This window comes from Lepisma saccharinum, chromosome 9 (assembly GCF_977018435.1).
Source record: "Lepisma saccharinum chromosome 9, izLepSacc3.1, whole genome shotgun sequence".
Classification (NCBI taxonomy): Eukaryota; Metazoa; Arthropoda; class Insecta; order Zygentoma; family Lepismatidae; genus Lepisma; species Lepisma saccharinum.
The window spans coordinates 79,180,958-79,196,280 of record NC_139237.1 but is presented as its reverse complement, the minus strand read 5'-3'; the positions used below and the strand labels follow the sequence as shown (position 1 = coordinate 79,196,280).

The window sequence follows — 15,323 nt, the reverse complement described above, 5'->3', positions numbered from 1 at the left end:
ATATATGTGTGTGTATTTATACAAAAAGCCCATGATGCAACAGGCCTCTGAGGGTCAGGGCTTACCAAGTGATTTTTTCATTGGTTGACATGAAACACAGTTTTCTGGCTTTTGAGACTGAAGACTACTGCTATTCCTGTTATGCCCACAATACTAAGTCTATATCAGTTAACATAATTACATTGCAAAAAGGCATGTGCTGTAAATTAAAAAAAAAATGTAGTGGTACATACTTTTAACAATTGTCCCCCACAAAACACAAAAATATTGATAAACATCTACCTGTGGAGCTCACATTCCTTTGCAATCCCTGCGATGCTAGCTCCATCTCTTCAAGCGTCTCCATCCCAGCGGGCACAAGAGGAGTGGAACGTGCAGTGCTCTCATTGGATAACAGGCGGCTGGAATCTGGGGGAAAGCATGTGTAGAAAACAACATGCACAGCCAACTATATGACAAAAATATAATGTGTAGAGCTATTTTACTACTAAGGGATGTGCAGAAAACACATCATAACAGATTAGAAATATCGAGTTTACTTTCTTTTTCATAGGAAAGTAGAAAGAAACATGATAGAAAAACAGAATTACCAGTATCCAACTACAAGAATAAGTGGCCATAAATCTTAATACCATTCCACAATCATGCACAGGTATATTTAATTGGAGCTCATGCATATACTAACAGAACATTGACAGTTAGGATGAATACATTCATACAAAGAACATAGGGTTATAATAGAATGCAAAATGTAATACACTGTAATAGAAAGATCTATACATTGTGCATAACTAGCAAATACATTAATAAACTACTATATTAACTACACTGCAAAACATGGAAACAATAGGATTAGAAATTATGTCATTATATTAATATGATGTAATTTGTTATTTACATTTGTTTCAACTTAAAGGTAACAAAGTGTCTTTATCACTTTTTTACTCCATAATAGTTATATGTCTATATACATCTCATGCTCTAATAAAGATTATTATTAAAGAAAAATGGTAATTACTTTCTTAAAACGTTCCTTCTGGGTATCTAACAGTGCTCATAATACTGTACATAAGCAATGACTATGCATACATAATTACAAACTTCCTACAGGTGAATGTTGATAAAGGCAACTGTTCTCAATATTTTACATTTAAAAAATATATAATAACTGTATTGTGATGTTGAATTGATTTACTATTTTAGGTAAGAATTTACTAATAGATGAAACTCAGTAATAGATGCATCTCTTCCCAACAACCGCTGTTCTCAGGAATACGTGAGAGTTTAAAAGAATATTTTTTTTAGCTGGTCAATAAACTGTATTTTCAAGAAGCATGGGGAATATAATCCACAGATACCCAAATGCGCAATATTGTTTAGTTTCCTTGTCATAATGTGTAGAATCTATGTTCAAATCATCAGTGTTGTGCCCATGATTTTCGAAAGGGACAGGTTACATATACTTTTTTCAGTAGTCTGTTCTCATTTTGCCATCTTCGCCTGTCTTTGACATTCTTTTTTTTTTTTAGAAATACTAGGCCAAAGGAGGGGAGGGGTTATGACCCATCACCCCCTTTGGGCACACCACTGCAAATCATCAACTGTTTTTTTTTAAACTACTGGTACATAGCTACATAGAAACATGCATCATTACCAACAAAGTAATTAATCTACTTTGTACACTAGGGATTTGAAATTTTTTTATATATCTACTTTTCTTTTGCCTAGCGTGAATAACCTTATGAATATATCTAATAATTTCCTGGTTGCTAATTTAATAGGAACATATACTGATTATATTAGTAAATTCATTACTAATCTATACCACTAACTTTAGCAACATTACTAAATCTACACACACACACACACACACACACACACAATACATATAAACACTCAACAATTCATGTCAGCTTCAATGTATACTCTTAACTTTTAATGTTTATCTTCATCAGCAATATAACATAAGACACTATTGCCCTTCCCTTTCAAATATTTTGTGGAATGTCTGGCAGTGAAATTATGAGTTTCACACAACTTGAAAATCATGAGAGGAAAATTCCTAAGGGAAATGTCCAATTACAGCCAGGGTGAGCTTCGTTGAGATTGAGGAAGATGGAAGTGTTACAACTAGTGCTGGGCGATATATCATCCAGACGATATATTGTAATGATATTTATTGTGCCAGCAATATATCGTCACGATACTTGGCAATATATATATATATATATATATATATATATATATATATATATATATATATATATGTGTGTGTATGTATGTCATGGAGATGATATATCGCCAATATCACAATATGGAAAAATATTGTATTGTCTGTGATGATATTTTCTTGACAATATATCACAATATCAAATTTCCAATATCGTCCATCCGTAGTTACAACAGAACAAAGAACAGGGCAGTGATTGAAAAGGGTCCCACACTGTGGCAATGTGGTCCAACGCATTAGGTTTTGGGCTTGGGCTACAACATGCACGGTGGTTCGAGTCTCCTGGGAGAAGTGTAACAACTTTTCCCCTGAGATTTCTGCCAGTATGTGGGACCGGTGGGCACCCACCATCGTAAGGAAATTGGGGAGCTATGAATGAATAGTGTTACCAGGTCATGGAAACCTACAACAATGGGAATTCGTCGTACTGATCACACATCATGCCATAACTGATTGGATGATAGCCCTCCTCTGCTGTGCCATGTGGAAGTAAAGCTGGCAGTCGTTGGATAGGCCTTGGCCCTCAAGCGCTCTTATGCCACAGGTTATAATTTTCATTGAGTGATCAAAGTGGGATCAGATCAGACCTGGTGAGAAATGAGAGGAGGAGGAGAGATGGAGGGAGGGAGAGAGAGAGAGAGAGAGAGAGAAACAGAGAGAGAGATATGTTCAAGGCTGGGAGGAGCAAGACTCTGCATGCATGAATGGGGTAAGTTCCATCTTCCCTTTTGACTTAAGAGTTACACATTCTGAAACTCGCAACGATATGATGCCTATGAAGGTATTCAGTCTTTGTTAATTCTGACTTTCATTTGGTCAGATTTGTACCTCAGTCACAGTCGTTGGGGGGACTTGTCAGAGTGAGCGTTGAGCTTAGGGCACACCTAAATCCCAACCAACTTCATGCCAGCAGTGACCAAACATTTCGCTGAGGAATTATCCTCTCATCACTTTCGAGTTGTGACATTCAACTGTACCAACAGACATTCCACACTTTATCACTAAAATTCATTTCTCAAGGAATGATATGCCTCTCTTAGGTAAACTAATATTTATGAATGTATACCATATTCAGTGCAACACACTAGTATCCAAGCCTGTAATAATTAACCCTTAACTATGTACAATAAGTTCAGATTCTGTCATTGTTACAAGTTCTATAGGAGGATTTAACTTCAGCTTCATGCAAATTTTGTGAATTTGGATCCAGTATGAGCATAGAACGTAAACAGTATTTTCTTTCATATTGTTGCCATGTATTGTAATTAATTACAACTGTATATTAAATATAGAAGTGGGTAAAATACTGTTGATTCCTTGCACATACTAGACATCATCACAGTATACGAAACAAATGAAGGTAAAATACTATTGTATTGATAAAACCTAAAGTTTATTTCTTTGAATTTTTTGTCAAGTAAAACTGTAACTTAAAGTAGGTTACTTAAATTGTAAAATAATGTTAAAAAAATTATGTCAATTTAGAGATTACCTAATTAAATCATATAAATGGAGGGTAAGGGAAGTCCCGAACCAGCCTGAAAAAGTTTCAGGTTGCCATTTTTGGCACCAAAATATAGCCGTTTTGAAAACATTTTAAAGGCATAAACTAATGTAGACTTTATATACTTGTATAGGAATTGGAAGGAGAGTTGAACTTCCCACCCGGAAATTGGCTGTTTATTTCAAGTTACAGAAAAGCAGAAAGCTTGTAATTTTCATTATTAATAACAGAAATAAAGTTCAGATAGTTTGTCTTTGAATGGAATAACTGAAGTAAAAACTTCCCTAAATTAAAAAAAAATAGTGTAACACATAGGAATCAGGTTATTTTTTTAAATCATATTCTACCATTTAAAGTTAATCCATAGAATAAGTGGTTCCACAGATATCAAAATTGCAAAAATTATTAGCGTTTTATGTTCAAACAACATAAACTTTATGACTAAAATTTTCTCTTAACTTTTAAGCTTCTTCTTGAACAACGTATGTAAAAGTTAATAACAAAACATAATGACTATGCATTTCAGTACACTAACCATGTAAAATGTAAAACAAAAAATATAATGAAGATCAGTTGTGCTGGATATTCACTGAAATGAGTTGAAAAGTCTCCCCAAGGATATAATAATAATTATTATTGTACAATTATGATCATAACCATAATAACATTAATTTTCATTGTTATTAATTTATACTCTTCAAGTTTTATCTATGTCCTGACCTCCTCCCCCCTACAAAAGTTTCTGGTAATGCTAATGTATACTTGTAAAAGTCAAAGACCACATATGTGCTTATCTGCTGAAAATAAATAAGTTATTAAGGAATATTAATTACTAATCACAATTGTATTTGACGATACCATTTCTTGCACAAGAATATAAAACCCCATGCTAGATTATTTTGGTAAAAAAAAAGAGAACAGTAATACTACCACATAACTTGCCTAAAAGCACAACTACGTGAAAGAAACCTACAGTCAAGAACGGTTTCTTTTAACTTTCTATACCTGGTGTGGACGTTCCAGACTCTGGTGATGTTTGGACTTCTTGACTAGATGACCCTGAACGTGGTCCCTTCCAATTAGGCTTTCCACCCGGAGTGCGCTTAATGCTAGCCATTTCAAGAAGCAGTTCTTCGTGACGAACATTCTGAAGTTCAGTTTTCTTTTCCAATTCCCTGATCTTAGACTGAAAAAAAATTAATAGAAATAGAGATGCTGGAGATATTCCAAGTTGCAAGAGCTTTCCAATTAATACTATTATCATTGATGATAATCGCAAGAACAATAATTTGAATGTGACCTCAGGAACAAACTTTGATTCTTTCAACAGCAATGATATTAGAGCAAAGGTAACGATTTGGTAAATTCACGGAACATGGGATTAGATAAGCTCTTATATGCATATGTACACACAGTTTATAAACATATGTGTGTGTGTGTGAATGTGTGTGTGTGTGTGTGTGTGTGTAATTAAATCTGATGGTTTCAGACAGGCACGTATGCAAGGGGGGGCTCAGGGGGCTCGAGCCCCCCCCGAAAATTTGTGGTTTATACTAGATAAAATGAGATTTTTAGCTTCCCCATGTGTGTGTGTGTGTGTGTGTGTGAAATAAAATATTGTTACCATAATTTGACAAGAGAAGTAATTTTCGAGACAAGGAGGAAAATGTTCTAGAATCCTGAGGTTCTAGCAAAATAAGCAAACAAACTAATCCACACAAACTTTCTTCTTTCCCTTGGTTGCTTCCTCGGACGCACCAAAGAAGTGGATCTGTCCTGTCCCTCCGATATGTTGAGAGAAACACAGATGTTGAGTGGGTTGGGTGATGGGAGCGTTGTCCAGGTCAAGTGATGAAGGACACATATTGCTTCAACATTCTTTTCTCCCCACATCCCAGGCTCCAGGTCTCCAAACTGCAAACTGAGAATGTCGAAGGGAGCGATCGTCCCCCGCCCCCTTTCCCTCGAGCCCTTGAAAGGGCGTCGTGGACGACTTCCGCCGAGAGCCTATTCTTCTTCCCTCCTATTTTGATAATTTGAACAACTGAAATGAATTGCAACGAACTTTGCAGTATTAAAGAGCCGATTAGGTGGGCGGAGAAGGCAACCGTACCTTCTCCTGAGGACCCCGAGTGAGCGCTGGTGGTTGACAGGAAGACCACAGGAGTCTTATTTTCCAGGTACTGATAAATAATTAACACCGACTAAAATAAAACAAACATTGAAGCATTTTACAAGACACATGCAAAACATGACCTGGGGAAACCCTCGGTCAACGAATTTGTCCCCTTTCCACCACTCCATCAAAGAAGAGAAACTGCATACATAAATAAAGCCCAAATATGCATTTTTTGGTATAGTGTTTAGACCTGTGATAGATAGATAATATACCAGCCACCTCTGCTTCCTCGCTCATTCTTCTGGCGCCATCATTGTGGAAAGAGCGTAGCTAGAGGAGAAGATCAGGGTGGAGTAAAACTAATTTTTATTTCGGTTGGAGCCCAACTCCCCCCACCCCCCATGGACTAAAACTCTATTAATTCCATATAAGCGTACTATCAGTTGTAATTTTTGGTCATTCGAAATTTTGCTCCTTACAATGGTAAGCATCTTGGCTTCCTCCGATGTAATATGCGAGCAATTGTTAACCTATAAAAAAGGCGCTTTTCGTCTCAGTTCTTATCGGTGAAGGGTGGAGAACAGTCTCACCGGGTGGTGATAGAGAAGTTTGGAACAGTCGATTAAGATTTCGTCAAAACATTAATTATTGCACAGAATAAGATTTTGTATAACTTTCCTTGTCTGTTCACTCTTCTCAAGATTCTCAACATTTGTCTTCACGAAATCAGAAAAAGTAATATGTGACTCGAGAAATCATATCGTACTGTTTGCGAATATTATTACTATTAACATGTTGCGTGTTTTACACTATGTAAATAGTATAATAGTGGTACGTTCCTATTTTTATTTTAGTTATTTGGTACTCATATTACTACTTGCCGGAAATGATAATGCAACAATGGTCGTCACCCCACCATTATACCCGTGTCGGCCTCTGTGGCGGAGTGGTTAGCATATCGCGCTACAATGCCAGGGGTCCCGGGTTCGAACCCCGGTCTGGGCATGGGTGTTTGTGAATGCATTCATCAATTTCAGTATATAATAACTCATCCTCATATTCGTAATTAGCCAAAAGTGGCAGAAAAGCGAAAACAAATTAACCAAATCAACCATTATACTCGTTTTAGCATGTTTGCGCTCTGTCTGATTCTGGACTATGCCCTGTGGGCTTAAGCTCGTAACTGTATGTATTTCTTTACCACTGCACAAGTTTTCTTTCTTGATTGATTAATTGATTTAGTTTATTTTACTTCGCATTTCTGCCACTTTGACTAATTACGAAGATGATTGGATTGGATTGATTTCTTGTTTTAAGTCCACTTTATGCAGAGTAAGGCTAATCGGGACGGGACCTACAGTTTAAAGTGGGATCCGAACCATGTGCCTTCACCGGGAATCGAACCCGGGACCCCTTCATTACAAGGCGACGACGATACCACTGCGCCATCGGGGAGGCAAATTACAAAGATGAGGATGAGTGATGATATGATGAAAGGACACTAACAAAGAACACCCATGACCAGGACAGGATTCGAACCCAGAACCCCCGGCATCGTATCACGCTGCGTTGACCACTCTGTCACGGAAGTCGGCACAAGATACAAACTACTTGAGATCGACATATGGTTTGGAAGCAACTGCGACGTCACAGAGACACCCAACACCGGTGTTGAAAACCAGCAAGGGGGTTGGGGGGGGGGAGGCCACTCACTTAAAAATGTCCAGAAACTTCGAAGCGGTCAGTTGCAACAGTACAGTGCTACACTTTAGTGCGAATATTCACGAAACGTTTTATCTGCGGAACCTTCCAGAATGTAAAAGAGGATACGCGAGTTGAATTTCCCGTTGATCTGTTCAACAGAATCAATTAATGTGACACTTGATAAGTCGATAAGTGATCATCTGAACTGGGCTCATTAAAATGAAGAGAACTATTGACAATTTTATATCTAGCGATTCGAAATTGAAGAGAACTATTGACACATTTTTCCGTAAAGTGCCAAAATCTAGTAACAGTTTCAGTTCGGGTCCAGGGCTGAAGACAGCAGAAAAACTCCCGGAGCCACAGTGCAGTGCTAGTTCGGGTCCAGAGCTGAAGACAGCAGAAAAACTCCCGGAGCCACAGTGCAGTGCTAGTTCGGGTCCAGAGCCAAAGAGATTGAAGATCTGTGAAGTGAATGTTCTAGCAGTACCGGATATAGGAGCGGTTGCACAAGGTTTATTAAAAAAAGAAATAAGCTGTACAGATGAACTGAAAACCAAAGTGTTGAGTGATGATTTATTTGTGCCCGGACAAACTTTCGTGTATCCAGTTCGTGTCATTCACGGGATGAAAAGAACTTTTCAAGTTAATTGGTTGAGGAGGTGGAACTGGCTTGCATATTCAAGAGTCGATGATGGAGCTTACTGTAAGTTTTGTGTTGTGTTTGCTGCTGAACTAACCGGCAAAGGCAATCACCAGAAACTGGGACAGTTGGTAACCTTTCCTTTTATTAAATGGAAAGATGCCGTGGAGAAATTCGACACACACTCAAAGACTAACTACCACAAAGAGGCAGCCATTAAGGCCGAAAATTTTATGAATATCGAGAAGAAACGGCAAGAAGATATTGCTGGTTTAATCGACAACCAGAGAATAAAGGAGAAAGAAGAAAATCGAGCGGCACTCCGACCGGTTGTCGAGACAATCATCTTCTGTGGTCAACACGAGCTGCCGCTTCGAGGTGACAATGACAGTGGTCCACTAAGTCTGGAAGATCCAAATAACAAGGATGGGAAATTTAGGGCCTTGTTAAGGTTTCGTGCGAAGGCAGGGGATAACGTTCTAAAGAATCACATCCAAACTTGCAGGAAGAACGCATCTTACTTCAGTCCACTGATCCAAAACGAAGTGTTAAAAACTTGTGGTGAGCTGATTCAAAGAAAAATTGTGTCCGAGATAAATCAGTCTCAGTATTTTACCATATTGGGGGACGAAACTTTAGATGTATCGGGAACGGAACAGTTTTCGCTGTGCATTAGATTTGTTTCACCATCTAACTGCGTTCGAGAAGACTTCCTTTGTTTCGTGCCAATATATGATATGACTGGTGAAGCCGTGACAGAGACAATTTTGAACACTTGTGAGTGCTTGGGACTTAATATGAACAATTTGGTGGGTCTTGGCTTTGATGGAGCTGCAAATATGGGAGGACACATCAGTGGTGTTCAGGCTAGAATCAGACAGAAGTATCCGAGAGCTGTCTACGTCCACTGTGCCTCTCACCGTTTGAATCTTGCGTTATCGAGTGGATTGTCCATTCCGTGCGTGCGTAACAGCTTCGGAGTAATGAGAGACACTTGTTCATTATTTCAAAATAACTCCCTAGCTGTAAAAATGCTCAGGGACACCATCGATGCTTTGATGCCTGAAGAGAAGAAACGGCGCCTAGTGAGTTTGTGCGATACGAGATTTATCGAGAGACACGACGCAGTCATTGTGTTCCTTCAGCTCCTGGAACCTATTGTAGCCTGTTTGCGTGATCTTTCTGATAGAAACAGGGCTGTCTCTTCAACAGCGGCGCAATTATTGTCTGCAATTGAAAAAAGCCAATTCATCGTGTCCCTGCTAGTGTGCGAAGAGATTTTCAGTCACACGCTGCCTTTGTCAATGTACTTGCAGAACCCATCCCATGACCTTGCAGCAGCAGTAGAATATGCAGAAAATGTGATTCAAGTCCTGAAAGAGCTGAGAGAAAAGTCCGACCGAAAATTCGGAGAATTGTTCACCGCTGCTAATAACTTCATGAAAAACTTGTTTGGCACTTCGGTCGAAGTGCCTCGGATTTGCAGCAAACAGACCAAAAGGAGTAATTATCCCCACGAGTCGGCCGAGGTATATTTTAGGCGCTCTGTCTGGATCCCCTGTTTGGATGGTGTGATATCAGCTTTGGATGAAAAGTTTTCCAACAACAAGGAATTTCTGTCTAACATTTCTGTCATCCTTCCCAAGAATGCAAGTCTGCAGAAGATGGGCCAGTTAAAGAACATAGTACAGTACGTGGGCGAAGGAACGACTTTTTCTGAACTGAAAGGGGAATATGCTTTGTGGTGTCAGAAGTGGTCTGGAAAGGAGCAGCCATCGGACTTAATAAGTGTACTGGACGCCTGTGATCCCGCTTTCTTCCGAGGTATTCATGCTCTTCTCCGAGTGCTGGCGACAATCCCTATCTCGACAGCTTCTGTGGAGAGATCATTTTCCACAATGAAAAGAATAAAAACATTCTTGAGAAACCGGATGGGAAGTAACAGACTGACAGGTCTGGCACTGCTGTCAGTCCATTGGAGGTCAGCTCCTACTCCTGACGAAGTGCTCGACGCTATGGCTAGGCAAGGACCTAGAAAGATGTTACTTTAAGTGAATCTGACAGGTCCAATTGTTTGCGTTTGTTTATAGGAATTGTATGTTCAGATATTTTATGTGTAAGTGAATGTTGCATAGGATGGTGCATAAATTTAATATTCATTCATTTATTCTTTTTATTTATTCCTTGTTAAAAATGATTGTATCCAGAGGTCGGTACTCCAAGAGTAACTACACTTTTCTCTCATCCAACAAACCTAAGGCCACCCTTAGCAGCACAGTGGACAGCCGTTTCTTTCTTTCTTTCTTTTTTTTCAATTCATGTACCGAACGACTTATTTCTGACTGCAGTGTGAACGTGAAATGTTGATATTTTTTGTTTAAGGCTATATCTTTTTCGTTCTCGTGTATATGCATAACACATATATAATTTTCTAAATATTATTTATTGTGCTCCAACTTTTACTCTATGCTGCTGTCTTTGTTGGTGATTAACTGTGACGTTAATTGTTGTCAGCTTGAAAAAAATAAGACTCAATGGTCTGTAAACAATAACCAACACTAACATATTCAACCATCTTGTGTTGGGTATATCGTAGTTTCTATTGTTTCAATCATGTGAGTGATATTTTGCATGTAATCAGATAATAATAACAGTAATAACTTTAGTTTATTTTGGATACAGGAGGCTGAAGCCGATCTCGTTCTTTCTTATCTTTCTGTTTTTGATTTGCATGGCATGTATGTGTGTGTGTAGTGTGTACTCACACACACACACACATATATATGTATGTGTGTATATATATATATATATATGTATATATATATATATATATATATATATATATATATATATATGGTATAATCATATACAATAGTGAAGTACTATCTTTACACCTATAAAGATATTCTTTAGCCCCCCCCGAAGAGAATTTCTGGATACGTGCCTGGTTTCAGATTTCCCTCTATAAATATTATTCAAATGCCACTATTTGCCCTAGCAATTCTTAGTGTTTTTACCTAATGCTATAGTAATGACTACTGCAAAAGAGGCATATTTTTCCCCCATAACAGGCCTGCTGCAGATATAAATAATTGTTTGTGTGTGGTTTATTGTGAGTTTAAGGAAGTAGATGCTTTCATTAAGCAACTAATCTGAATTCTCTTGACATTATGGATTGCTTTGACATACCTAAAATTATCCAAAATTATTGAAATTTTATTCTAAACAAAGTACTACATAAAAACCGTCTTCTAATATTTCAATTAAAAATAGTTAATATTCACTATTCATTTAATTATAGAATGAAGAGGAAATATTATTTTACATGAAATTAAATTCATTACAGCATCAAAATTCAGTGAAAAGCAAACAAAAGAGAATTATGATAGAAAATGTTTTGTAATTAAATACAACAAACATCGCACCAGTTGTGTATTGGAAATTTAAAAAAAAGCTAATTTAGAAACTTTTATTATCCTCCATAATTTTTGGTTTTAACATTAAACACGTTCTTGGGATATAGGACATATGTACTTCAAACTAAGGAACTAAAATCTGATTTTCTCAGACCTCTGAAAAATTTTTTGGTTATAGACACATATATTGGTCCCAAGTCCTGCACCAACCTAGGGTCGACCCTGCAAAAACACATAGACAAGAAGGGCCTCCCCGATGGCGCAGTGGTAGCATCGTTGCCTTGTAATCAATACCCGGTGGAGGCACAAGTGGTTTGGATCCCACTTTAAACTGTAGGTCCAGTCCCGATTAGCCTTACTGTGCATAAAGTGGACTTAAAACAACAAATCAAATCACATGGACAGGACAACATGAGCATCACAGGGGATGAATACTGGCTGTGGGCCCAGATGGCAGAGCCCTGTTAGTCTTCAAAAAAGAAGTTCAGGTTGTATTATGTTGCACAGAACAGTACTAGATGCAACTCTGTTAAGAGATCAGGATATACGAGGCGTATTCGGAAAGTAAGTACCGAATGGGTGTAAGAAATAAAGTAAAATAGTTTTGTACCTTTTTTATTTGCATTGCATTCTACAGACCTTAAACTACTTTCCTACGTAGTTTCTACCATTTTTCAAGCATTTGTCATAGTGAGGCACTGGTTTTTGTATCCCATCGTCAAAGAATGTTCCCGCCTGTGATGAAAGCCATCCATGCACTCTTGCTTCGACGTCATCAACCTCGTCGAAACGCTGACCACAATTTTCGATATTCAAGGCGATCTGTCACAATTTCGTAGAGGACTGTTTTCTTGAAATTTGTGAAAATTCCATGGAAAGCGACGATATTGTGAAGCGTCTGTTTTCACGAATTTCCACGTCGACAGCATGCACCAAATTCTCGGTCACAACAGATGGCCGACCGCTCCTTGGCTCATCGTGAACTGTCTCACGATCTTCTTTAAACATCAAAAATAAAGACCTCTCACAGTTCACGGTGGATGTCTACCAGTTTCACGTTTCTTGCATTGAGAAAATGAATCAAAGACCAGACTTCACAGTCGGCAGGCCGATTGATTTTCTTGTACATTTCAAACCTTCATAAACCTACGAAGGAAAAGCATGACCTGCTCCCACGACTGCCTGTGGCTTACTAACGGATGAAGGATGTCTGCGAGCGAGAACTCACATGGTCGCAACTGCAGCGCTACAGCGGCAATATTTGCAAACGGTACTTACTTTACGAATACGCCTCGTAATTATAGAATTGAACAAAACATGCTATAAGACATGATATACGTGTGATACCATAGAATCAAAAAAAATAATATCTAAGCAAACAGCGAGAGCTTACCTGTAGAGCTTCAATAGTTTCACTAGATTTAGATTTATCTGTTTCACTGACTTTTGTGATTTTCTGGATCTCAGACTGTTTCTCTCGTAATTGTGCCAAGGCTTCTGCATGTTGCCGCTCTAGTTCTTTCCGCTTGTCAGCGGCTTCACGCATTTGCTGAGGAAAAAAGAGGTGAAAAAATATTTTTTTAATATTTTGGCATTTGTTGTGAAGTTTAATATTAGAATAAATTGACTGTTTAGTGTCATGCTTAACCAAGATACGAATGTCCCCGGCAAATTCTCAAACAGTCATTTGTTTTTTCCTCTCGCTCACCCTTATCCTGTGCCTTTTGACAATGTTGCACAATTTGTCAACAAGAAACACTGGAACAATTCAAGCAGCTGATTGCATTGCCCATGCTCCTTCTGCTAGTTTATAGTTGAAAATTTGACTACAGTGCCACAGGGTCATTCCTATCTTGGTCAAGGTTTATATTTGCTCCTTCTTACCAGAATTTCCCATTTTGTTTAATGTTCCCTTCACGTCAACATCAGCTGTTGTTATTATTTGTTAAGAGAGAGTATCAATTCACAGGATCAATTAAGATTGATCAAATTGCTAAAAATAACAGATAATGAAGATTACTTATATTAAGTTCCGCACTTTGCAAAATACAATATAAGCTACAAAACACTAACATTTTCATGACAACAGTTACCATTTTAATTATGCAAGTTGTGTATTAAAAATAGTGCAAAATTCATGCATAAATTTCGTTCAAATGTGTATATCTCACACATCCTCTCATATCATGGAAACTGCTTTTACAGAATAATAGCACATTTGTCAATGCTGTGACAGTCCGAAATCTGCAATGATGTGTGGGCCACATTAACAAAACAATGCATAGGTGTAACTTGGTGGTGGCAAGGGTAGCACTCCCTCCCTCAAAATTTCCAGGTTTGTCAAATCTACATGTTAGGGGTATTTGCTTTCAACCTTCTGGAACATGAGGTTCATATTCTGCCCCCTCCGAACTGCCCAAGTTACACTGTTGAAATAATCTTATTCGAAGTAAAGCAGTTTATGAACAACAGTATCTGAGTGAAATACACACGAAATTGATGATTCTGCACATGTGACCAATTCACCAGAACAGATGTCAGCGATGCAAAATTCAGAACTATATATGAAACATCTTTATTTACAATAAGAGATGGATAAAAAATGATCCTAGAAAATTTCTCTTTAGAACCCATCTTTGGAGCATTTGAGTTATTCTAAATATTGATAAGTGCGGTTGAAGTTGAAATTGAGTGTTGAACCAATGAAACATAATCTCATGGAACATGGAGTGTAAAGTAGCAAGTGAGTGTAAACGTACCTTAAGAATGGTCTCCAGGTTGTCCACCTTGGCATTCAGTGTGCTCACTTCAGTCTTGGCCGACTGGTAATGGGTCTCCACGTCAGAGAGTGAAGATTTGAGAACCTGACATTCCTCGTTCACCTGAAATAGAATACAAAGAAGCCATTAAGTACACACATCTCCAAAACTCAAACACAAACAACATTTGCATGGTATGTACTATGTAGGGTAGTTTATTCATGGATGATTATACATAGTTGAATAACTCTTTGCAGACAAGTGATGCAAATTCTGCATCACCATGTTTCTGATCTTGTGAGGTACAGAGAATATCAAGAAAATATTTTGTTTGGAAGCTTTAACAATTTGCTCCAGTGAAAGTTCACTGAATACAGAAACAAATTATCTACTTATTTGAGTTTTTATTCATGCTATTACTGATTTGCTTTTTGCATCACTGTGCTACATCAAATATTTTATTTTCTCAATAACACATAATTTATATCATAATATATTGATTGATTTGGTTTGTTTTACTTTGCTTTCGTGCCACCTATGGCTAATTGTGAAACATTATACTATATCATATGTACGAGTACAGGCGCGTGCCCAGGATTTTCGTAAGGGGGGGGTTATGAATCTAACACATTTTCCAGTTCACAGGTCAAATTTCTTGTAATAAATTAGATAATTAATATACTTGGATTTTACCCCCAATGAACGCAATCAATGTATTTGCTATGGATGCTTCATGTTTTTATTGCATCATATAAAAGCACCTGCTTGAATATTTCCAAATTATTAATATTTTATATTTAATTGCTCAAATATAATTTTTAAACAAAAAGTATGTGCACTCAACATTGTAACAACATTAAAGAGATTAAGACTACTTGATGTCTTAAAGACAGTAATAAATAAGGTACCACAGTTCAACAATTTAAATTCTGAAATTTAGGCATCGAG

At 37.7% G+C, this 15,323-nt stretch overlaps 1 protein-coding gene across 16 annotated transcripts in view; it reads right to left on the bottom strand.

Annotated features, from left to right (window-relative positions):
- Positions 1-15,323, bottom strand: part of Rbp (RIMS binding protein) — a 390,147-nt gene that overhangs the window by 109,395 nt on the left and 265,429 nt on the right. For all 16 annotated transcript variants that reach the window (XM_083128480.1, XM_083128484.1, XM_083128482.1 and 13 more), the window contains 4 exons: positions 14,376-14,498; positions 13,010-13,165; positions 4,740-4,920; positions 283-408 (listed from right to left, as the gene is read on the bottom strand). In XM_083128480.1, coding sequence (XP_082984606.1) covers positions 283-408; positions 4,740-4,920; positions 13,010-13,165; positions 14,376-14,498 — 586 coding nt within the window. The remainder of the gene's footprint in view (positions 1-282; positions 409-4,739; positions 4,921-13,009; positions 13,166-14,375; positions 14,499-15,323) is intronic.